This window comes from Brachycentrus maculatus, unplaced genomic scaffold, assembly GCF_059751285.1.
Source record: "Brachycentrus maculatus isolate JH-2025_06_01 unplaced genomic scaffold, ASM5975128v1 h1tg000055l, whole genome shotgun sequence".
Classification (NCBI taxonomy): Eukaryota; Metazoa; Arthropoda; class Insecta; order Trichoptera; family Brachycentridae; genus Brachycentrus; species Brachycentrus maculatus.
In genome coordinates, this window is record NW_028280809.1 from 5,943,992 (window position 1) to 5,969,244 (window position 25,253).

At 29.7% G+C, this 25,253-nt stretch overlaps 1 protein-coding gene across 2 annotated transcripts in view; it reads right to left on the reverse strand.

Annotated features, from left to right (window-relative positions):
- Positions 1-632: 632 nt before the first annotated feature.
- LOC148311952 (uncharacterized) overlaps positions 633-25,253 on the reverse strand; it is a 31,127-nt gene continuing 6,506 nt past the window's right edge. Inside the window, exons 2-4 of one of the 2 annotated variants that reach the window (XM_088278250.1) lie at positions 5,728-5,800; positions 2,138-4,422; positions 633-1,303 (exon numbers count right to left, since the gene is read on the reverse strand). In XM_088278250.1, coding sequence (XP_088134376.1) covers positions 1,141-1,303; positions 2,138-4,422; positions 5,728-5,799 — 2,520 coding nt within the window. In that variant the 5' untranslated portion in view covers position 5,800 and the 3' untranslated portion in view covers positions 633-1,140. Of the gene's footprint in view, positions 1,322-2,137; positions 4,423-5,727; positions 5,801-25,253 lie in introns of both variants that reach the window. The other variant, XM_088278249.1, reaches the window with a different exon arrangement.

A 25,253-nucleotide genomic window follows, 5' to 3' on the forward strand; every position in this document is an offset into this window, starting at 1 on the left:
TAATTATTCAGTTCGCAAAATTCATGAAAGCTAATTCAGTTGTTAATTTTTAAAAAAAGTATTACGCTTTGTTATTCGTTGTTTAAAAATCAATTATCTAAAAAAAATCTAACCTAACCTAACCTTACTATTATTCTTCATGAATTTCATCATTTAACTAACGAAATTTTAATAAATTACTTAATTCAATAAAGATATTTTCAAATATATAAATACCATAATTTTTTATGAAGAATTGAATATAAAAAATGAATGATTCAATTCACAAAATTTAAAACTAATTCTGTTTTTCACACGAGTTATTTTTTTTATTAAAAAGAATATACACTTGTATTTTGCCAATTATTGATATTTATTTCATTTTACACGACTAGTTTAAAAAAGTACAGGTGTTTTTGTAATCACCTATCGATGAAAACACATGTGTTTTTTTAAATCAATCATTTTAAATAAATAAAACTCAACAAATGGCATATAATACAAGTGTGTAATTTTTTAAATTATCCAAACACGTTATTTTATATAAGTTAATGCCAAATCAGTAAATAATATTAAAAATGTATAAAAAAAAAAAAATAAAGATTGCAAGAGATTTAAATGGAATATAGGATTATTAAGTAATTGATACACAGTTTTTTTAAACATTTTTCTTTAATTACAAAATATAATAACTTAAGTTTGTAAATAATATACAAATTCATAAATCTATAGTATTGAAACATGCGCGTCTTGATATCGGTTTAAAATATAGTTTCAACTGTTTGATAAAACATTCATTTTAGCGGGAAGCATTTTGGCTGAAAAAAACAATGAGAAAAATACTTTTTATAACGGACATATTGGCAAGTGTTTATATAATGCTAAGCTTAATGATTTATTAGTTAAATGATTATTGTTGAAGTTTATAAATTATCTGGTCTTAAGTGAGAGTAAAGTGGTGATATAGGAATTAAGAGTTTATTGTCTTCACGTCTTGATGTAAAATATCGTTTATCCGATTACAACTGTTTGATTTTACGTACATACATTTCAGCAAGAAGCATTTTGATGGCAAAAACAATGAGAAAAATACTTTTTATAATATATTGGCAAGTGTTTATATAATTGTAAGCTTAATATTTTTTAAATTATTGTTAAAGTTTATAAATTATCCGGTCTTAAGTGAGAGTGAAGTGGTGATTGGGGAATGAAGGGTTCATCGTCTTCATACGTCTCCGTCGTTCCTGTCAGTAGTTGAAGATACTTGAAGGATCTCGATTGTATGGGGCAGGATCTTATTTGCTGGCGTTGGTTTGGCTGATAACTGAGTGTGCCATATTCTCTGTAAAACATGAAAGAATCAACGAACAACAATTACAGTGAATTTGCAAAGGATTGCAATTTGGAAAAACCTAAACTCAAAGTGACTCTAAAATTTACCTTTGGCTTATCATATTCCAACTTTATAAGTTTTTTAGCCTATTCTTTATGGCGAGTGGGTTTACTCTTTTTATTAAAGTAACGATGTTTTCATCTAATTTTTTAGTGAATAGGTCAAAGTAAAAACACTCGCTATCTCGTGAAAGACAGGAATTTATACTATTTAATGATTCTAGATTAGCGCTGAAGTTAGCTTAGGTATATCATTTCCTTATAAATAAGTAAACACATATCACAAAGGATATGTGTTTACTTATTTATAAGGTGTATATCATCTTACCTTAAACTTATATACTTAACAAACAAATTACAATTGTACCAAAAAATATATCAAAGCATTCTTTTCGAGCAGTGAAAATAAACGGGTTTTCCAAAAAAGTTGAACTAGCATTCATTACATAAAATATAAAATAATAACAATACTTTGAGTGTGTCCAAACTATTGTAAAAAAAATCCGGACATTATTTCTCATCGAAATTATTATTCATTTTTAAACAAAAAATAATTAGTTAGCTGGCTTAAGATTATTTACCAGTATTTAAAAAAGAGGTACTCATGTATTCTCAAAATGAAAAATAAAAATAAAAACAAAAATAAACAATCAAAATTCAAAATAGCCAATTCACCTTTGGCGTTGGTAAGTGAATTAAAAACCATGGGATGCGATGCTAAAACTGAACTAGGTAAAAAAAAATTCAATTCATCATTCAAACTTACTTTGGAATAACAGGCGACTGCATATCAGCGTAAACGTACTGCGGAGTTTGCCTATAGGGACTGTTTCTAGACTGAGGCGTAGGCGTCCTATCGAAGAGGTATGGTTCTGGGGAGAAAGCCGCGCTGGATTCTGATGAAGATTCCCAAGGGTATGTATACGCGTTGTTATTTGCGGGAACCGCAGGAGTACTTGTAGGATGGCCGGCAATTTCTACCGTTATTTCTGGAGTTTTCCTTATTTCCCTAGCAGGAGAACTACACGCAGACGAACTGGAAGTGCTCTTATTATTTATAAACGAATTCACAAAATTTCTTCTCAACTCGCCGACCTTTTTCCACTCTGGTATATCGACCTCTTTGTCTCTTGACAAGTCTGCTTTACGTTCTCTCCACGTTTTAGGGCGAACTGTTTGACTCCAAAGTGGATTAGTTATCGATAAAGATTTGTCTTCTACATTTGATTTGCTGTAATTCAATTTACATGTTGGTTTCCACGGTGTCGGTGATGATTCTTTTGAAAGTCTAGATTCTGATAGTTCACGCAACTCTCTCCTCCACGGAGGCTCTATCTCTTCTTTATAAAACTCACTTTCTTCCTTTGCTTCCCGCTTCTGATTGGCTATTTCTCTTAATTCGCGTTTCCACGCTGGTTCGCTATCGTTATTATTATTTATATTTACTGGGGTCAAATTTTCTACTGGTTTAGGCTTACTCCAAGTATTATTAAGCCAGCTTTTTTCATATTCGTTACATATTTTGAACGGTTGAACAACGGGGTCGAATGGTGTTGGTGAAGCATTCTTTGTTGGCGTCCATGGTTTGGTTTGAGTAACATTAGAATCATAAGGTTGCAGAAAATCACTTTGTTTATCAGAAATATAATTTTCTTCCTGTTTCCAGGGGGGAAGAATCTCAATTTTTGGTGTTTCATTTGGTGCTTCCTTCTTAACATTTCGATCTATCAATGATATTTTTGGTGGTATCCCAGTTAATAAACTAATCGAATCCTCATCGCTGATAGCTGAACTCTCGCTTAAAAATGAAAAGCGTTTTGAGCAAAGACTTAAACTTGGAAGACTATCAAGGTCATTATTGAGACTTTTTATATTTTCATTGTTTCTTCGTGCTACTATAGAATCACGATTTTCTCTCATAAAGCTCTTTTGCTTGTCTATAATGTCATATGTTGGGATTGGACTCACTGAATTTCTTAAATTTTGTGTATTTTCCATGCATTTTTCGTTTTCTTTTTTTAAGATATTGTTATAAGAGTTATCTTTGTTTTTCATTTCTGACAACACAGTTTCAAAATGTTTTGTATCGATATCTATTTTAGGTGTAATATCACCATCCTCATCGGTATTTTCTATTAGTTTTTCTTGTTCTTTTGCTGAAGGTACCGGAGAAATATTATGATTAACATCATTTTGTGATTCGTTTGTTAAAAGAACGTCATCATTTAATGTTTTACTTTCTTTGTTCTCAATTTTAAGCACCGTCGTTGATACCAGATTTGGTGTAGGAGTCCTTTCAGGCTGTTTACAAACATTGGCATTTATATCCAATTTTTCTTGAACCTCAGCACTTTCCTGTACGTCTTGCTGAATTATCTCGGTTTCTTGTATTTTACTGGTTGTATCTGAACTTTCTTTCTCAACACTTTTATTTTCATGAACTTTAGAATCCTTTTTTTCATTCAACTCTTGGATTTGTTTTACGAGTTCTTTTACTGTTTCTTTTACCACCCCTTGAACTATATCTTTTACATCTTCTTGAATGCCGTTACCAATATATTTTTCATTGGACTCATCAACTTCTCTGGGTTTTGTTTCACTTATAGGATTGTTATCTTCATGGTTACTTATCGCTTTAGTAGAAATAAGATCTTTATCAGAACTTAAATCTTCGTCATTGTTTATCTTTTTAGAAGTTTTTACATCTGATCTCTCTACAGATTCACTTCTATTATATGGTCCACTTGTTCTTCGTAGTAGTTCTTTTGGATTAGCGGGGATCTGTATCATTGGAAACACTGCTACTGGCATATTGTAATAGTTATTTAAGGGAGGTTTAACTGGCGGAGAATCACAAGAAGGGGTAAAAGAAGGAGGCGTTGGTCTTTCTTGTACCCCGGGACTCATGGCGTTTATCATGAGACGTCTGGCCATCTTCTCAGACCGAATTTGTGAGAGGTCAAGGCCACCGGGAGTGTAAGTGAATGGTTTCTTTTCTTTGTTCATCATTGCATTTTGAACACAAGCAGGTGGCTCTCTTGGTGACATTGGCTGAAAAAAATAACAATATAAAAATAAAATATTAACCTTCCTTCACAGATAAAGCTTTCAGAAATATAAAACTGTTTTCTTCGCTTTGGAAAAAAACACTATTCAGAACCAGTATAACGCATTTCACTACGTTGATTACACGCAGTGTTTACTTTTTTTTCAATTAAACAACTTTAAAAAAATAATTCTAGTCTCCAGATTCATAGACATCTAAGTGAAAACTATTGATCCTGATTGAAAACTATAAAAAGGGAGGCTGATTTACATATCTTACGTTTCCAGTTCTATGTAGTCTAAAGTCACAAATGAAATATTTATTCCTAAAATAAATAGTATTTCTATTGACGCCTATCGTAAATCAATCCCATAACCCCATGCATGGTAACTGAAGGTATCTAATTACAATTTTATTACGGAGATAGAAAATTAAGTGTTATTTTGGATTATTGCTTCTTATACATTATTAACTTTCATCTGAATTAGCGTAAATAAGCAGCACTAACCCTTATTCCCTATCTGGGGCTTAAATCTTACCTATATTATGACAATTTTCTGTGTCTCTGTTGAAATGTTGACTTTATTATGGAAATTCCTTACAAAAAAGATAAATCGGAAATTATCTCCCTGTATCCTACGCTTTCTTATTTAACTATATTTTTTTTAATTAATGTTTTACTTGGTTAATACCATTATTTCTTAAAATCATTTTCAAACACCGTTTGAAATTTTCATTTTCAAACACCATACTGTATTTGAAAATGATGCAGAATGCATCGAAACACAGTAGATTTTAAGAAATAGTGGTATTTACTTAGTAAAACATTAATTAAAAATATATAGATTTTACCACAAAATGACTGCCGAATCAATTGATGAAATTATAATATTTGTCATGTTTTTTTTTTAAATAACAACAATATTGCTCTGCTCTTCAAAACGATAAATGTAACCCGATTCGTTATATTGAACAAAATTTCAAATGCCTATGAGTAGATATTTTGGGAGAACGTTATAATTGCTCTTTCATATTATTCAATCAAGGAAAGATAGTTTGTGAGTTGGCTTTCGTTCAATCGATATTATTTAGATTTCATTCGATTCTTGACCATTTTAAGATTTGGAAGAAAATTGTATTTAATTCTATCTCAAAATGTTCAGATTTGCACTGAAAATGTTTATGATTACGTTTTAATTATCTATATGTTTCGTTGTGTTAAAAGTTAATCGTTTAAAGCTTTTGTAGAATAAACCTATAAATTGAAGTATTTTGAAAATCGTTTATGTAATAGATTATGAGAAACATACTGGACTCTTTATATCCTTAGCTGGACTGAAGATGCTCCGGTGGGCTGGGTTCGGCATCGTTGGATACTCCATCCTGTGAAAAATTAGAAAAAAACATAAATTCAGTAAAACTCAATTCATAAAACATAATTCATAAAACTCTCCACAAGGAATATGTTTCTATCTAAAACATTTGAATTGATTTATGTGTATAAAAAAAAATTAAGTTTTGTTTGTTCACGTTTTTCGTCGATTGCTTTGAAATCTTGACCCAAGATAGCAATTAAAAATGCCAGTGTGGCTGGGTAGTGGTATATAGCATTCAAATAAAGGTTAAATTAAAAAAATGTTATAATTTATAAGAAAACCGTTTAGATAATGATTTTTTTTATGAGATGAGTATTTTGTTTTCTAAGTCTGGATAATGGTTTATTACTCTTTAAAGCTATGTTAGTCATTTAGGCTTCCTAAAAATGGAATAACGTCAGAGTGAGGATGTTTACGACAGCATGCAGAAAGTGCATCGTACATGGAACATATTATCATCTTGATGTTTCCTTTGTTCGCTTTATGGCCGCGATAGGGATCGAATTAGCCTATCTGCGCTGGAAACGCCGGAGGGAGTTGCATCAATATTTTATCGGCAATTATTCCGATGCAGACGGAATGCATTCAGTGCACGCATCGCAAATCTTCCGCAATCCCGAAGATCTCGAACAAGTCGTGTTTCGGAAAACGCAGATATCAGAAAGGGGGATCTTTCAATACAAACCGCTAATGAACTTATTCTGCATCTGTACTTACAAGATACATAATTTTTAATGACATCTCAACATAAATGAAGTAGAATATGGATGTCTGGGCATTTACAGGGCTTACGACCGTCATATACTGATTTAAGTGATCACTTTACACACGTGTAACATTCACCTATTCTACCCATGATTGGCAACCACGCTACTCAAATTCTTTGAACTTCTATTTATTTTACTCAAAATTCGAAACATATTGCTTAAATTCATTAAAAGTTCACTTGAGACATCTTTTGGTGAGACGAAAAAAGCTTTTTAAAAATTGGACATACTCAAAACGCTGTCAATCAAATATGTTTTAAAATCTTCACGGTAAGTTCTTAATCACCTTGATGTTTCTATTCCTGCAGTGGCAACACTGACTGGCAATCTATCATTGCACACTTCTTGACAATAACGTTTCTGCTAACTGTCACCAGCACCGCTTTAGTACTTTTAAAGGTAGCTCAAGGCCCAGGGGTTCCTTGAGCCTCTCACTGGAAGATTGACTTGGCTACTTGGTTGGTTTTCTTTATAAGAATTATATTTTCCATATGATCATATTGGAATTTGGCGAATAAATATTTTATATCATTTTTTAAACTCTAATATTTCAATTCTCTGAGTGAATGAACTCTTTTCTTTTCAAACCCATATATTTATTTGGAAGAAAACTAATGTTTTCAATACAAAAACGGTGTTATGTATTAAATTAAGTTAATGTAATAAGGTTAAATTTTACCTGGGTTTTAATGAAATTATGTTTCGGGCTATTGATTATCCCAGTTGCCTTAATTGTCGATGTTAATTTTCATTAAAAGCCTATTAATCAATATATTATAATAAACTTGAAATATTTTTTAAACTCACTACAAAAATGACCACAAGCTGACACCATTAAGATCGAAAGTATTTGAAAATATCATCGCCGGTTGATGGATTGTTATGTTTTCTCTTCGTCAAAGATGATAGATTATTTACATTGTATCTGTGGATTTATATGTGAAACCGGATAACGTCGTCCTTTTACATAATATATAAACTCCATCATATTAAATTCAAAATGTTATAATTTAATCTGAATAAATTTTCGACGCCAAAAATATATCAATTTGTATGCCCTTATGAATAAAAATACAAAAAAAAAATTCGAGTCAAATCGCACATGATGGCAAATTAATTATGTTTTATTACTACCAAATATATTTCGGATAACGTTGCCCAGATGAAGTTGGATACTTGAATGATTTATTCGAAATTTCTACTTAATATTATTATTTTCATTAATTATGCAGTTAGTTTGCAGTAGTTAGTATCTATGCAGTTTTAATTAAAGTTTTACTTGGTAAAACAGTGTTTTTTTACTAAGTAAAAAAAATGTTAATTATTTGTATTATATTGCAAATATAGGTATCTGTTGTTGTTTCAGGCGGATTAGAAACAATCATTTGTTTTTTTTATATTGTTTTTCTTTATCCATGAATTTACCGAAAAATCAATGATTCGTGATTTTTTTCCCACCTACCATATTAACTGTAGAGTCTGTTTTATTTAGTTAAATTCACATTTATTCGTATCAGTAGATCTACGAGAATTTCCAGACACCAAACAATACACATTGGCAATAATAACCATTGCACATAACACCCCTAGCTTTGATCAGATCTGCAATATTCTACAGCCGTCAAAGGCTGCAACCTAATCGCCCCGTAATCTAGGTCTGGTCTTCTATGGCGGTTGTTGTTTAATCTCCTGGGCGGCGCAAAGGAAACCAGAAACGTCGATCACGTGAATTTGACCCTTAAGTTACAAGAGATTTTTATGTATATTTTAGGTGTCTCAACTTAAACGAAGCATCTATCGTTTTAAACGATAAAATAGGGAATTTTAATCAATTAATGACTATAAACCTGGGATTTGACTGGCTTAAGTGATCATTTTATACACGTGTGTTACGTTCACCATTCTCTCCATTATTGAACATCCATTTACATATTTTTTTAAGATCCACTTTTGTTATATTCCTTTAGTATGTTAGTTGTAATTTTTATTAGTTGTATTGGGCAGAATGGTGTATTAATTAAATAATTAAGCCTAACAAATGCCAGGTCGTAAGCCCTGTGGCGCTCAGATTTCCACCATCGTTATTTTGGAAACGAGTAAAGATGCCTATAATAAACTTGATATGTCATCCGTAGTGTTTTTTTTTTAGATGGGAGTTACATTTATTATTTACCTTGCTATTTATGCACAAGGTTTATAGACCATTACTTAAGTGGATTTTTCTTTCTTCTAACTTAAAAAAAGATAGTCTGAATATGAATAACCCAGTGTTCGGTAGTAGGTATAAATGACAAAAAAGTAGATGATTTTGAGTATTAATGATAAAAAATGTTAATAATTTTGTAATTATGAATTCAAATTATCAGAGATTGTCTGTTAGTTTTTAAGATGTTTTGTATTCGATCTAATTGGGTCTTTTGTTTGCTTCGAACAAATATTTTTATACTTTTTTAAACATATACATACATATGTGAGAAAAAAAGGTCACCAAATCGTGAATTTACTGATAAGACTCAAATATTATATCTTATCTGAGTTATCATAAAAATCAACGTTTTGTGTTGTTTTTTTATGTTTAAATATTCAGATAAAATATTTTATACATAAACATAAATCATTAAATTGGTTTCGACTATCTGAAATTATTTTATCCTACTTTTTAATGCATTTTCATCCCAGAAATCTATATTTTTTTGTACGTAGGTTTACTATCTAATAACTTTGCCTTTTATGTGCATCCGTATTCCAAACAATCAATTTACACTTAGCTGGCGATGAAACGTTGTTCAATTAGACAGAAGCTCTGTGTCATTTAGAAGATAAGGGGTGATTGCGTTATCGGTGATATTTCAGTCCTTGTCAGGGGTGATGTTTCAATGTATACCCATCGTGCCCATCTTCAAACGAAGAGAATCACAACAGTAGTTAAGGCACCACTGCGACCATAATAAAGTAAATATTGTTCAATTATTATACCAGATGACAAGAGAGACGATTAAGAATTTATGCAAACAAAACGATAATCTCCTTAATTTTAATTTTAAACTTGTATCAACCAAGCAAACATAATTTTTTTTAACACTATCAGACATTGGCTTATTCACTCAATTTTATCATATGTATGTATAACAATATATGTTTTAGGTGTCTTCTAGTAACATAATCCATCTTCTTTCGTTTAAAAAAACTATCGTTTATATATGAGTTTATATATGTCCGCTTCCGTAGTGCAATGGTCAGCACGCTCGGCTACCGTTTTGGAGGTCCCGGGTTCGATTCCCAAGGGGGGTAAAATAAATATAAGTGATTTATTCACTGTAATATTTATTCAATACTACCATGGACTGGTACCTAAGGCGGAGGCCTGATCACCTTTCCTTCATGTGAAAACGATCAAGGTAACACTGCGTTTATATGACACAGTGCCCTATGCATCATTGGATGCCGATAAGGGTTTTATTATTATTATTATTATTATATATGAGAGAAGATGGATGTCCAAGACTTTTGACCTTTAATTTTTCTGGTAAAGATGATTATTTTTATATATTTGGGTAACATTTACGATTTTACCTATTATTGAACCTCGTATAATTATATTTTATTGAAATATGTATATATACACTGCTGTTGGATACCTACGAGTATAATGAGAAAAATATAATGATTCCTGTAACAGTGAAAGCTACATTCTTCGTCAATTTTCAACTCTATCTTTATCAGCATTAAAACTATCATACGCAAGCAATCTAATAAGAGTGCATCTTTAAAAAGTTAATGTTATATGAATGTTCAGTAATGAGCAGGATGGTGTAAGTTACACAAGTGTAAAAACTGATCACTTAAGCAAGCCAAATGCTAGTTCGTAAACTCTGAAATGCTAAGACATCCATCTTCTCTCGTACGAAAACAATAGATGTTCATCTCAAGATGAGACATTTATAATATACGGAAAATAAATAGATCAAATGATTTCAAAGCACCTATTTTTTAATTACCTAACGCCCAAAGTGACTCTGAAATCTAGCTACGGCTTATGCAACACCATTTATCATTACCCTACTCAGGCTTCAACTTTTTAAGTTTCATAGCCTATGCCAACTCGTGAGTGGATTTACTCTTTATGTTTAAAGTTACTATAATTTCATGTAATTCATTAATGAAAATTCTACGCAAAAACACTCGCTTTAAAAGCACCTATCACTGTCAGCGGGGCATATGAGGTCGAACAAGCTTGGAGATTTGAAGAAATTTGTATTTCAATAACCCTTTTCCATTGATATGTGATGTGATTATATATTCCTGATAATCCTGATAAGCATACATTGATTTCAACTGTCAATATGCACACCAACCTGCCTATGGTAATACTTTTTGTTAACGAATCTCCTGTGACGAGGATTCGTTTGTCAATTCCAAAACGTTTTTTATGGCGTCTAATTCATTAAATTCAAAACTGAAATCATCTTTACATTGTTCCAATATTAAATTACATACGTATAATATACAACAGTTAATTATTGTAATTTATTTTTGATAAGGATTACAAAAAGCCCCGCCACGCGCTCTATGGGTAGTCTTTCAAAGCAGTTTTCTGCGAACAAAAGAGGGGCGGTGACGCGACGCGTGCTGGCCGGATTGCCTACCTACAGGCGAATTCGCTATCAGATGAAGTCGCCACGTGTCTATAGCGTATTTATCGAATATTTTATTTGACCCAATGTATTACGAATTTATATTAGATAGTGAGGCATTGGTTGAGAGATAAAATTTAGAGCTGTATTCGTTTATTCTAAAGCAATTAGAGAATACAGTTTATTTGGAGATTTATAAAATAAAACTATGTATTTATATGATTTATATTTGAAGCAATAACTTTGTGATTTTCCATTTTATAATTAAACCGTAACTTTGTTTTAAAATAACTTCGATAAAATATTTTGATATAACTTAAATATATATTATGTACTTAATTTTATTTAAAATATTGTGTAATTTTTTAAACGAATTTTTATTGGTAAACCAGAGAAAAGAACAAATAAAAGTGGTTAAAACAAAGTAATATTTTTTGTAAAGTTTATTAAATGTGCCACAAATTATCTGTGAAAACCATTCTAGAAAATATTTGTAGGTTGTTTAGTTCTTCCGGAATAAGAAACTTTTGGGTTCTCGGGTTTGTGAGAAAAAAGTGCATTTCAAGCATTTTTAGTCTGTCCAAATCCTTGTTCACAAATCTGGGTTTATCCACTTTTGCTTTATTTGGACATTTTCGACATCTCAACAAATATGGAGAAAAACATGGAAATAATTATTTACAGGTCTTACGACCTATTATATATATATATATATATATATATATATATATATATATATATATATATATATATATATATATATATATATATATATATATATATATATATAAATATATAAATATATATAAATATATATAAATATATATATGTATATATAAATATATATATATATATATATATATATATATACGATACAATTTGTACGTCGCTTCATGTGTGAGTTCGCGGCAGTATCTTTTGTTGTTTTGACTAAATTTTAAGTATTTGTGATTGGGGTTCAACGACAAGTTTTTTAGTACAAGTGATTTTAAAGAACTGTATATGAATTATAATATAATACCCGTCAAATTACTCGAACAAACAATAACTTAACAGCAATGTTAAATGGTCTGCTCCGTTGCCAATTATTATTGGAGTCACTGACCTCAATGTTAATCTTAGAATACTGCACTCCATTCGGATTTATACAAATAGGAAATGAACTGAAATAACAATGACTTGATTTTACAGGATTAATGTATTTAGTGTATGTACGTATTGAAAATATTCTTAGTATTCAAACATCTCTCATACATCGTTTGACTTACATTTATTTGAAAGTTAGTATTTTCACTGCATTCAATTTACTTTTATCCTTCTTTCGCCAACTCCATACATTTGTGAGCTACTTTCATATTCATTAATTTATTTTATTTTTGACATCTCATCAAAGATGAAGAAGAATATGGAAGTCTGGGCATTTTTATTTAAAATAAAATAAAATAAAATGAAAATAACTCCTGTAATTGGAGATAATCCAGATTTTGTGAACAAGTATTTGGACACACTCAAAATGTTGTACATTAATTTATTTATATTTCATTTACATTATTTAGAATTAAAATAATATGTCCTAATAATGTTTTATAAAAGAAATTTGTTTATGACATGCAATCAAATACAAAATGGCCTAATAATGCGATCTATTTCAGATCTACCCACCTCCATCATGCATTTCTGAATTGCTCTTTTAAAGTTAGTTTTTTTAATGCCTTTAAAGATCAAATGCAGTGCGACACCGCAGTAATAAAAAAACGCGCTAAAAGTGTCAGAAATGTTGACGTTAAGGAGCACATCTGGCAAGAGTCTACGAGATAGAATAAGGAAATCCAGAATAAGACAAATATGTCAGATCGAAGATGTCGTTAGGTGGGGAAGGCAACGAAAAAGACAATGGTATGGGAGTGTGAGGAGAATGGAACCATCCAGGCTCCCACACGTTGCATTGCACATCTAACCCCAAGGACAGACATAACAGACCACCAAGAAGATGGATTGACAGCTGGGAATCGACATCGCAGAAGGCTAATTATGAAGGCCTCTTAAAAATAGGCCACAAGACCTACACCAAGAAGAAGAATAAATTCAGTCTCTATGTAATTGTGTCAAGTAATAGAATCGTTCCACCATTTAAAAGAATAATAATTTTGTTTTATTTTATTGTTAATAAAATAAAACAAAATTATTTTTAACCACCGTTTAATGTAACGTTGTTATTATCAGGATTAAAAACTTACTTATAACCCTTATCCACACCCAATGGTGCATAGGGAACTGCATCGAATTGACGCAGTTGATCATTACTTACATGAAGGCAAGGTGATCACTCTTGCGCTTCAGGAACCAGTCCAGGGTAATATTAAATAAATATTACAGTGTAAAATCACAAATATGTACATGTTTAACCCTGCTGATGACAAGGTTATTGTCGAAAGCAGTAGGAGAAAAAAAAGTACCCAAAAATAAAAAGGGGTTAAAGACAAAGTTAATTTATTTTATAATGTTTATAAAATGTGCCACCAAGTATTTGTGAAAAACAATCAAGAAAATAAAGATACTGTTTTTATTTGCAGTATTGTACATTAGATTGGATACTGTTTTGTGGATGAATTGATTCAGTGCGCATGTCAGGAGATGTAGCTGTTGTAAAATTAGTTCAACAGCTCTGCTTGTGAATCTGTGATCTGTAACTGTATACATATTGTACTGGCTGGTAGCCAATCGGCGTTGTATTTTGTATTATCTCGTCTGCGTATTATGCAACCGATCCGATCTGCTCCTACGAACAGTTTCATCAACATCAAAGTTTAAAAACCTTCGATTCTAAAATATTTCAATACTACTACTCGTTTATTTTGATCGGAAATCCGTGCCAAAGTTTTTACAGTTTATACTCGCAATGTAATAACGTTCTTAAAATAAATTCGCTCACACATTTTTTATATTTTTTTATTGATTGGATGGAAAATTTTAATTTACGAAGTGAGATTGATCCTTTTTATTTAGGTGAAAAGCATTTCTTTATGATAATTTTAATGTGTGTCTTCCATAAACTCTGCTTCTAAATAAGTATACAATGTAAATACATATGTATAAATTACGTGAAAATAAATTATTTTTGCAACTGTTGTACCATAAATAAAATTCACATGAGTGTGGAAAAAAATATAATATACAAGTTAAATTATTTTACGGGGGCGTGACATTAACTCAAGACTTTGCCACATATAAAAAAATATCCAAATAAATTAAATTTACTTATTGTATTTGGGCTTTGATAGTCGTCTTTAATAGTTACAATTGTTTTTATACAATAACATTTAGAATAAAACGATTTTTATTATTTTTATAAACATTTAATACATTAAAAACTGGACCTACGTAAATCACAATTTTAACCAAAAAAACAAATACTTTGTAGTAGACACATATTTTAAAATTACAATTTTTTGCCAATTCGATAAAAACCGACAATTTATATTGTTAAAATTTACTACAAAAAAACATACTGTATGTATAAAGTAATGAAAATTCAAATGAAAATTCGTCAAAAGTAACTATATTTATTTTTACCACTATTTCTTAAAATGTAATGTGACTCGTGTTTCGATGCATTCCGCATCATTTTCAAACATTTTAATTAAGTACATTTTAAGAAATAGTGGAATTTACTAAGCAATTTTTTAAACTAAAAATGGATAGGTTTTACCACTAAGTGACTGCCGAATCAATTGATGTAACTATATTTACGTCGATATATATTTTTGACAAAGATTTCACTTTTTTTAAGGAGATAATATCTAACCAAAAATAAAAACAATATTGTTTTTTGTATCTTCAAATCTTTGCACATATTTACTGAATTTGACCCCCGGGAGAAATGTATCTCGAAAGAGGTAAAATAAAATATTTTACAAAATAGAAAACGATACCCAAGTAATTGTATAAGCCAGCTATGACCAAATGATGCAAACACCCAAACTTTTATATTATCTTCTCATAAAAAAAAACTTACATGCATAAGGGACGAACCCATTGAGACATTAATAAAAATATTGGCACTGATGCACTTTGTTTTGAAAACTAACGTTTAAAATTATTAACTTACTGTTAGTGTTGAGAACGACAGATTTTCAAAATAAACTTTTTTTGTTGATATGTTATTTAATTCCATATTGGATTGGTGCGATTCGAAAGCATAATTTAAAAGTTTTAATGGGAATATTGTTCCACTACTCTCAGGAGGCTGTGGTCTATGTGGTCCACTTCAGTTACACTGTATTTTTAAAATGAAGTCAAGTATTAATGAGAAAACTATAACTTGGTTATCGCAATAACAGCTCATGCATGCCCTTTGGTGTAATAAATTCATAAATTAGAAAGCTTGCATTTCGAAAACACAAATAATTATTTTTGAAACTTTTAAACTCATCTGAGAAAACAGGGGTCATAAAAATTCACTTTAAGTAAATTCTACACATTTTATGTGTAATATTAAAAATATACGTGATGGTGGCAGTATACAACAATTTCAAATCAATCAATTTATAATTGCTCATAATAAAAGCTCCATTTTAACTAGAAACCAAATTTTGACGATTTTACTTTAAAAAGTATTTAATTTTTATATTGCTAATCCAATCTGATTTTTTTATTTCAAATGCACAATGTTTTTAGTGTACCTATCCGTATTCTAAACTTTTAAACTAATCTGAGAAAACAGGGGTTATGGAAATACACTTTAAGTAAATTCTACACATTTTATGTGTAGGTAATATCAAAAATATACGTGATGGTGGCAGTATACAACAATTTCAAATCAATCAATTTATAATTGCTCATAATAAAAGCTCCATTTTAACTAGAAACCAAATTTTGACGATTTTACTTTAAAAAGTATTTAATTTTTATATTGCTAATCCAATCTGATTTTTTTATTTCAAATGCACAATGTTTTTAGTGTACCTATCCGTATTCTAAACTTTTAAACTCATCTGAGAAAACAGGGGTTATGGAAATACACTTTAAGTAAATTCTACACATTTTATGTGTAGGTAATATCAAAAATATACGTGATGGTGGCAGTATACAACAATTTCAAATCAATCAATTTATAATCGCTCATAATAAAAGCTCCATTTTAACTAGAAACCAAATTTTGACGATTTTACTTTAAAAAGGATTAAATTTTTATATTGTTAATCCAATCTGATTTTTTCATTTCAAATGCACAATATTTTTAGTGTACCTATCCGTATTCTAAATGTTTAAACTCATCTGAGAAAACAGGGGTTATGGAAATACACTTTAAGTAAATTCCACACATTTTAAAAAGTATTTAATTTTTATATTGTTAACCCATTTTTTTTTTTAAATTTCATATGCTCAATGTTTTTAGTGTACCTATCCGTATTCTAAATGATTTAAAAAAACGATTAAGTTGATATTTTAAAATATCTATTGAACATGGTTAAAAGTTTTTTTTGTTAATATCTCAAAAAAGTCGAAGAAGAATATGGAAAACTGTTCCTTACCCATTCTTTCACATTTTTCTTCACATGCTTGAGATATCAAAAATATTTTTGTGGAGCGAAAACCAGCGTTAAGTAGAGCGAAAACCATGATTTGCGAACAAGAATGTGGATAATACGTAGAATTGGTGAATGTTGCACGTGTTCAAAGTGATCACTTAACCAAGCCTATGACGGTCATAAGCCTTGTAAATGTCCAGACTTCCATATTATTCTTTATCTGCATATGTTGAGATGTAAAATGTAAAAAAATAGCTCCTGTGATAATCCAGGTTTGTGAGCAAGTATTTGGTCACACTCAAAATGACATATTTAAAACTTTGAAACTCTTAAATTCTCATATTTAATAAACTTTATAAAATAAAACAACTTTGCTTTACCCACTTTTTATTGGTAGGTACACTTTATCAAACCGGTTAATTACCCTTCCTTTACCAAAAACTTCTACGCACTCCGTACACCATGTGAAAATACGATTTAAAAAATATGATTTGAAAACTCCTAAATGTTATTTTTACTGTGCATTGCGCGGCGTAGTTGTTTTATTTTATAAAGTTTATAAAATGTGCCACAAAGTATCTGCGAAAAACATTCAAGAAACCATATTTAATAGTTTAAAATGATCTTGCATCGAAAGATAAATAATGGGTTGTCGTCTCTTACACACGGGATTACGGTATGTAGATATAGTTGTATAATATAAGCGGCATGTACTCGGATATGACTCGTATTTTATCTCGGCTGCCTTACAAAGCTGACCCATTAGCGTTAATGGGAAAATCGTCTTGGAAACTCAGCCCAGGAATGTGATAAATAAGACCAGTTTCCCGGAGAATTTTCACCCTTTGCTGTAATTACGGGGGCGATATATCAGATTACGTCACACAATTAAATTGATACCCTCAGAGATATGTTTGAATGAAATATTACGTTCGCGTTTTGTTTTATACTATTGTATATATATAATACATAGCTGGCCCACCTTGAAGCTTGCAAAAAAGCTCAGTGAATTACGATTAATCGCACTAATCCGGTATTTTAGAGCTTCGGTGTTATTTGAGTCGTTAGGGATAGGAGGGGAAGATGAAAGCGAAGCAGGTGAATCTTGTCTCACGACTCGCGATACATTACTAAAGTTTTATAACATATAAAACTTTTCGACATTCCAGCAATTTTTTTAATGTTACTAGGTACTTTATTTATTGAATTATCAACAATTTAATAATTTATCACTTTATTATTAAACTTCTTGTACAATTTAAGTGTACATTGGCGGGTTTGTTACTAGGAAATAACATTATCTAGATAACTGAAAACAAGTTAGTGATTCAAGTCAAGGTTTGTATTTTATACGACTGTGAAATAAGTTGTCGAAATTCCTTCAACTCATTTGAATTTGTTTAGATGCGCACATTTATTTTACACTTATAGATGGAGTGTTACAATTTTATTATTTGATATGTAGGTAATTTATTTTTAAATGGGTATTTTTTTTGTCTAAATTCCTAAGAACCCACATAGAAAGAGATATCTTCCATGTGAAAAAAATATCAACTTTTTATGTATAAGTAATCCTTATGTATGTGTGTGTATGTGTGTGCGTGTGTGTGTGTGTGTGTGCGTGTGTGTGTGCATGTGTGTGTGTATAAAAGAATACCAACTCAGAATGTTTAATAAATATGTATATATTATGTATACGGAAATAGGACATTTTACTGTTTTTTGTTTGTATACTCTACAATACAATTCAATTACATTGACCTATTTGGAACGGTTCCTGGAATATCTAATGATAAACATTCAGTTTCCAATTTCCTTTCCATTTGTCCGAATATAATATACGTATTATACTCACATGTTAGTATAAATCAATCACTATGTAATTAGAACTTCAATGAAAATTAACAAGCATTAACCTAGAATTATAAATAAATTTTAAATTCCAAGATTTTTCTCAACTCATTACTGTACTGAATTCTATTGAGTTATCAACATGGAAAGAATATAATAAAACTTGGCCACTCAATTTAAAAAAAGTGTAGTACAAAAACGCGATCTTCAAATTAAATTGTTTAGAAAACGATGAAAACTCGTTTTGTTTTTAAACAAACATCAAGAATTTACAAGTTTAAATAATCTCACTTAAAGCTTACAGAGAAGCTTGTATCAAAATAAAATATTTAAGTCGCAAAATTTTTTAAATTATTGTAAAAAGATCATTTCAGAATAAGAAAGGTATCGCAGTTAAATTAAACATAAAGATTTTAAATCCGAATTTTCATTAGAATTGTAATATTTAAAAAAAATGTTTAAGTTTAAATGAAAATCGTATTGAAACAAAAACTTTTTAGTTTATTCTATTTTTTTTTAAACATTACTATGTAGACAATCTAGTCAATATTTACAATTATTTAAAATATGGTTAGGTCTAAGTGTTTTTAAAAATTCAAGGGAAATTGATTTAAATTACATATATTTCATTTTAAAAATGTATTCTCACACATATCCATTATTCCCACATTCAGGTAGAGATGAAAATAAGAATCAAGTTGTTTCTGACTGGGTCAATTTTAATTTAAAATGCATGCGCATAAAGAATAATACTCGTATGAAGTAAACAAGCTAATTATACCATTTGACTTTTAACGTCTTACTGGATGACAGAAGCCTACACGCAATGATTAAATTAATGTTTGTTTGGTGTTCGCTGAATATCTCATCTCAGTACACTGGAGTTTGTCATTCTATCTTGAGAGGAACTATTTGTATTATGTCTGTATTTAAAAAAAAGTACAGTGATGCCTCGCATAACGAATTTTGCTTCACACAAAGGACTGTATCGTATTTCATATTGATGATCGAACGCTCCAAGGTCGCACGCAGTCAATGCACTATGAAGGACATTGGTACCATAAACCAAGCTAGGACAGAAAATGCCGAACCCTCTTCTAGTGGAACGGAAGATCTGTTGATTACAGACAACAGTCCGTCTTCTACTGAGGAGTTTTACATGGCTTCCTCCCAGCAATAAGCAAATGCTGAGAAGTTCGTGATTGGGCCACACTAGATGATCTCTCCTGTTCCCAACACAGTTTTAAATAAAATATCTTTATTTAGTTACAAGAAACAAAAATCCACTCAATGATCTATAAATCTTTTACATAATAAACAATACAGGTAAATAATAAGTATAATTCCCATCCAAAAAAATGCACATTTATGAACTTGAACAAACATATGTTGTATCAACGTATTGTATTTTATACTATGGATTAAGAAAACGCAGAAGGGCGTTTTCTGTTGAAATAAAACCAGAAATAATTCAATAAAAACCTTCGACTCTATTAGCTACGGTAGATTCTTCTTAATCCTGATATAAATAAAAAAAACGTTACCATCCTTTTTATGTTACAATTACATATTTTATGCTACAGAAATGATTTTTTTACATGTGACGTTATGGAAAAACACGTTTCATTTAACGAACTTTTCGTATAACGAACTTGCTCCTGGAACAAATAAAGTGTGTTATGCGAGACATCACTGTAAAAAATTAATCACATTACATTCTCATTCGAGCAAGAAAAGTTTAATTTACTGGTTTGTTGAATAAAAAATGCTTACCTGATTAATTTTGTTGAAAGCACCAATGTGTTCACTTAATTAAAATAGTGTTGCGTTCAGTGTTCATTTATCCTACACTACGTTTGTGTAATCCCTCAAGTGCCTAAACAATAAGATAGATTTTTCGTATTTAGAAACATAATTTGTTTCTAAATACGAAAAATTATGTTCTTATTTAAAACGATATATTTAGTATATTATACTAAGTATATCCTTATCTTGATATTTTATTAATTTAATATGATTAACGAATCCAGATTCTTATTATTTTTTGTATGCTAAGTGGTCGATATTATTTGTTTCCTTATTCACAGTAAATAAATAAAAATCATGATATTTTCGTGTAAATTGATGAAAGCAAGGAACGCGAAGGAACTAGTATCAGGTAAGGATTTGAGGCAAGAAAAGTAGAGTAAACCAAAGAAAATAGGGTTTCAATTACAGTTAATAAATAATTCCTTGCTCTTACCCCTACTTAAAACACCTTTACCCCCACCCCTATCTTATCGAAACCAATAACTTGTACACTGTTTTTTTTTTATATATATGTTAAGTCATAAATTAAACCCTGACGAGGGAAACAGGTTGTTGCCGAAACTAGTTGGTTGTTAATAAAAATGTGAGTGGATCAAAAAACGAAGTTTTTTTATTTCTCAAAATAATATATCAATATGATCCACAAAGTAAATACTTTAAATTTTCAAAAATATAATAAATAGTCTTTCAGGCGTTTATTGAAAGTCATTAAAAATTATTTTTGAAATAAATTTTAGCTAAAATTCAGCTTAATAAGTTTTTTATTTACGTTTTAAAAACGAGTTTAATATTAATCATGTTTATAAAACAAGTACAAAATTGTATTATCTGGGAAAGTAAAAACATTAATTTAAGCTTTTTATGGTTTTATAGAGTATTTATGGAAATGAAGGCATAAATTCAATTTAAACATGTTATAAAATGTGTAGTTAAGGTTTATTTCTTTTCATGGCTTTTATCACTTTTCTGTTTGCCTTACTATTATGGTAAAACATTTTGCATTTAAAAATACATTCCAGTATATTTTTTATCTGGCATGTATCCAACAAGAATTTTTAGCTAGTGTGTGTATGTGTGTGTGTGTTTGTTTTTTATTATTATTTTGATTTATTTTTAATAAGGAAATATATAATACCAAGTTAAAATATGTGCTTGAAGTAGGGTTAACGATTTACTTTAAAGACATTTGTTATCTTAAATTATTGTAATTATTATTCACAATTAAATATTTGATATCTGAATATTGAACAATATATTATTAACACTCTCGTTATAATTCATAGTTCACATTGTGTAATTCCACTATATAAAAAAAAACAATACTAAAGTGGTAGTACACAAAGTGAACGATGAATGATAAGGAGAGTGTTAAATTACCTTGCCACAAAGGTAACCATGCTTTTAATATACAAACTATATATTTAAAAAAAATCATATTTCTTTCTTTGGTGGATCTTCAACGATAAAGAGTGTTTTTTCCAGCGATATGAATAGTTATGAGGGTTTTATCTTGTTTGCAAAATGTCCTACCGACCGTCATATACCAACTTCTTCTGAGCTTGCTAACTCTTAATTCTTTCTTATGTCTCTCCGGCGCGACTCCTCTCCAGTGTATGTGTCCCTGGTAGTAATATTAGCAGCGCCGCTATATTTAGCCGAGGAGATGCAAAGCGCAAGAGCGTCACGTGTCGCCGGCGCCGTCATACGGACACTTTATTGCCAAAGTTTCATATCATATTACTGGAGGCATGTTTTCATTAAGAGGGAATGGGGACTTCGAGTAGACAACAGATGAATTCGCAGCTAATTTTGTACGAAAAGGTAAAATACAAACTTAGATCTAGAGTTCTAAGATCTTTAAATAATATAATAATAAATATATTTGTAAAGTTTTTTTTTTTAAATAATAATAAAGTTACAAAAAATATTATAACTTTATTAATTTGCTAGACATTTCTACTTTCAACATATCATAATACCTTTCTTGAATGTTTTTCGCAGATACTTTGTGGCACATTTTATAAACTTTATAAAATAAAACAACTTTGCTTTAACCACTTTTTTATTGGTACACTTTATCCTACTGGATAAAGTTATAATATTTAGAAGTTATTAAATCATATTTATAAATAATATTTTTTAAATCAAATTTTTTAAATCATATTTTCATATGTTGTATGGAGTGCGTGGAAGTTTTTGTTAAAAGAAGGGTAATTAACTATGAGTATTTCAATGTTTTAGAATTTAGTACATAAACCCTGATGATGACAAGGTTCTTGTCAAAACCGACTGGATAAAGTGTACTAATAAAAAAGTGGTTAAAACAAAGTTGTTTTATTTTATAAAGTTTATATTGTTACTAGTTACGCTGTTCTTTGCAATAAATTCACTAGAAAATAAACTCTTGTGCTTGGAGGGGGACTTTCATTGTTTATTCTTTACACTTATGAATGATGTGTTTTTATTTTGTTGATTGTATTATTTATTTTGTGTGTATGGTTTCTTTATTCGATTAAAATGTATAAAAGGCGTATACTTAAGTAAAAGTACGCATTTAATTAAGTATTTATGTAGAGAACAACTATTTAAAATTACGACCTCTCTTTTCTCTTTTCATAAGCTGTGTTCGAATTATGTGGCAGTTAATTTTATATCAAAGGTAAAATACCTACTTTGATTTAGACCTCTAACATTTTGGAAAAAAATAAGCAGTAAATATTTGGATTTTAATTACACTTAAGTCTTCCAAAAGTTCATTTTAAAAGGTGGACAGACACAATTCAAAATGGCGATTTCTCTCTTCTGTTTTGCACAGATAGTGTGTATGACAGTTAATTTTGTATTAAAAGGTAAAAAATATACTTTAATCCAGAGTTCTAACATCATAACAAAATAAAAAAAGTGAATATTTGCTTTGTAATTACACAAAAGCCTCTCAAAACCTCATTTTAAAAGGTGGACAAAACAGTAGTTTTTAAAAAAAGGCGTCTTTACTCCTCTGTCTTCACGACAGTGTATATATACTAGCAATACTCTTACATTCAGTTAATTTTAAACCCATACTTTGATATTTCCATTATATTTCGATATTCCCAAAATATTTAAATATATAATATCGTCAAGTTAGTTTAAGGTTTAAACTCATCAACTACCGTACACAATTCGTACAGATTTCATATATATTCTAGTCGCTATCTACTATTACAATTTGTTGTTTATTTGAAGAATACGCTAGACTACAAATTGGATTTGCAGGCTCGATTCCTTCATTGGAATATCAATTCAAAAACATATATTTTTGATTTTTTTGGGTGTTTGTCATGTCATATCTACCATCAAACATAAAATAGAAACTTTGTTGGTAATCCCTTTTAAAAAGAAGATTCCTAAATAAAGCGTATTTGTACGTATGACATTTCATACAAGTACGATAAAACTTTAATCATATCTCACTAAATTCTAGAATAAAACGTAAATACAGAGAATTTTAGGTATTTGTTGAAAAATTGGTAAAGCAAAGAACCCTTATACTTATTATGATTTTCTACGCAAGTCAAGATTATTTTTTCCAAAGATGCTAGTACTTAAGGACTGGTTTAAAAGCTTTGACCCTTTTCAATCTTCCCGAATAGTACCGAGCTCAGAGAGAGTGCGTATTTATTTATTATATTCGGGTCCATCAATTCAAAAAAAATATTATTATTTCAGTTATTTTTATATGACATATTTTTGCTCAATAAAAAAAGTGAAAACCAAATGTTTTATTAATTTTTTGTATACATAATATAAAATGTATTTTTAGGTGTTTTTTTTTAAATAATTACATTTGAACACTATCATCTCACATTGTAATCGTTGTATCAAAAAGACAATTACTTTGATCTTAGATGTTAAGAAATATATATATTTATATATATATATATATATATATATATATATATATATATATATATATATATATATATATATATATATATATATATATATACATATATATATATATGGTAATGATAAAATAAAATATATTTAGTTTTTTCCACATTTATTTAATTTGACGGTGACCGTCGTTACCGACATCGCCCAGCCAGGAAAAATTCTAAGTTGTATCACAACACAACAAAGTTTTATTTAATCTTATTTAATTTTCCGACGAAGTGATTTCAAATTAAACGAACTTAAGTAGTGTACTATAATAATAATTACAATTATTCTATATTCTATATTTATAAACAAAGATTTTAAAAAAAATTTATAATATTATTATTCAAATGGATTTTTGTATGTTAATTGAAATAATACATGGGTGAATCTAAAGCCTTTTTACATACTTATATATGTGTTTATACCTTTTTTTTCAATGTAATATTTATTCAATATTACCCTGGACTGGTAACTGAAGCGGAGAGCTGATCACCTTTCCTTCATCTGTAAACGATCAAGATAACACTGCGTTCATATGAAGCAGTGCCCTATGCACCATTGGGGTGCGGATAAGGGTTTATTATTATTATTATTATATATGTGTGTGCGTGTGTGTGTGTGTGTGTAGTTTACGTGTAATTGTAAACATTACAGACATTCGGAAATATTTATTATGGTAATCAATAATTCCAGATGTCCGTCCCGATTTCCGATTACATAAACCCCAGGTGCACATGTGAGCTAGCGCATCCCATGCGGGATACCTTGAACTGTATTCTATTCCAGTCATAGAGAAACAAATATGAACGCCATTTGCTTTACGTTAACCAAGGCCGAGACGAATTAATTTATGTGGCTTGAAATCATCGTATTTATAGATTTCGACTACAAAAATACATACTCACCAACGTCCTTACAAACAGGAACGAAAAATAAATTCATATTTT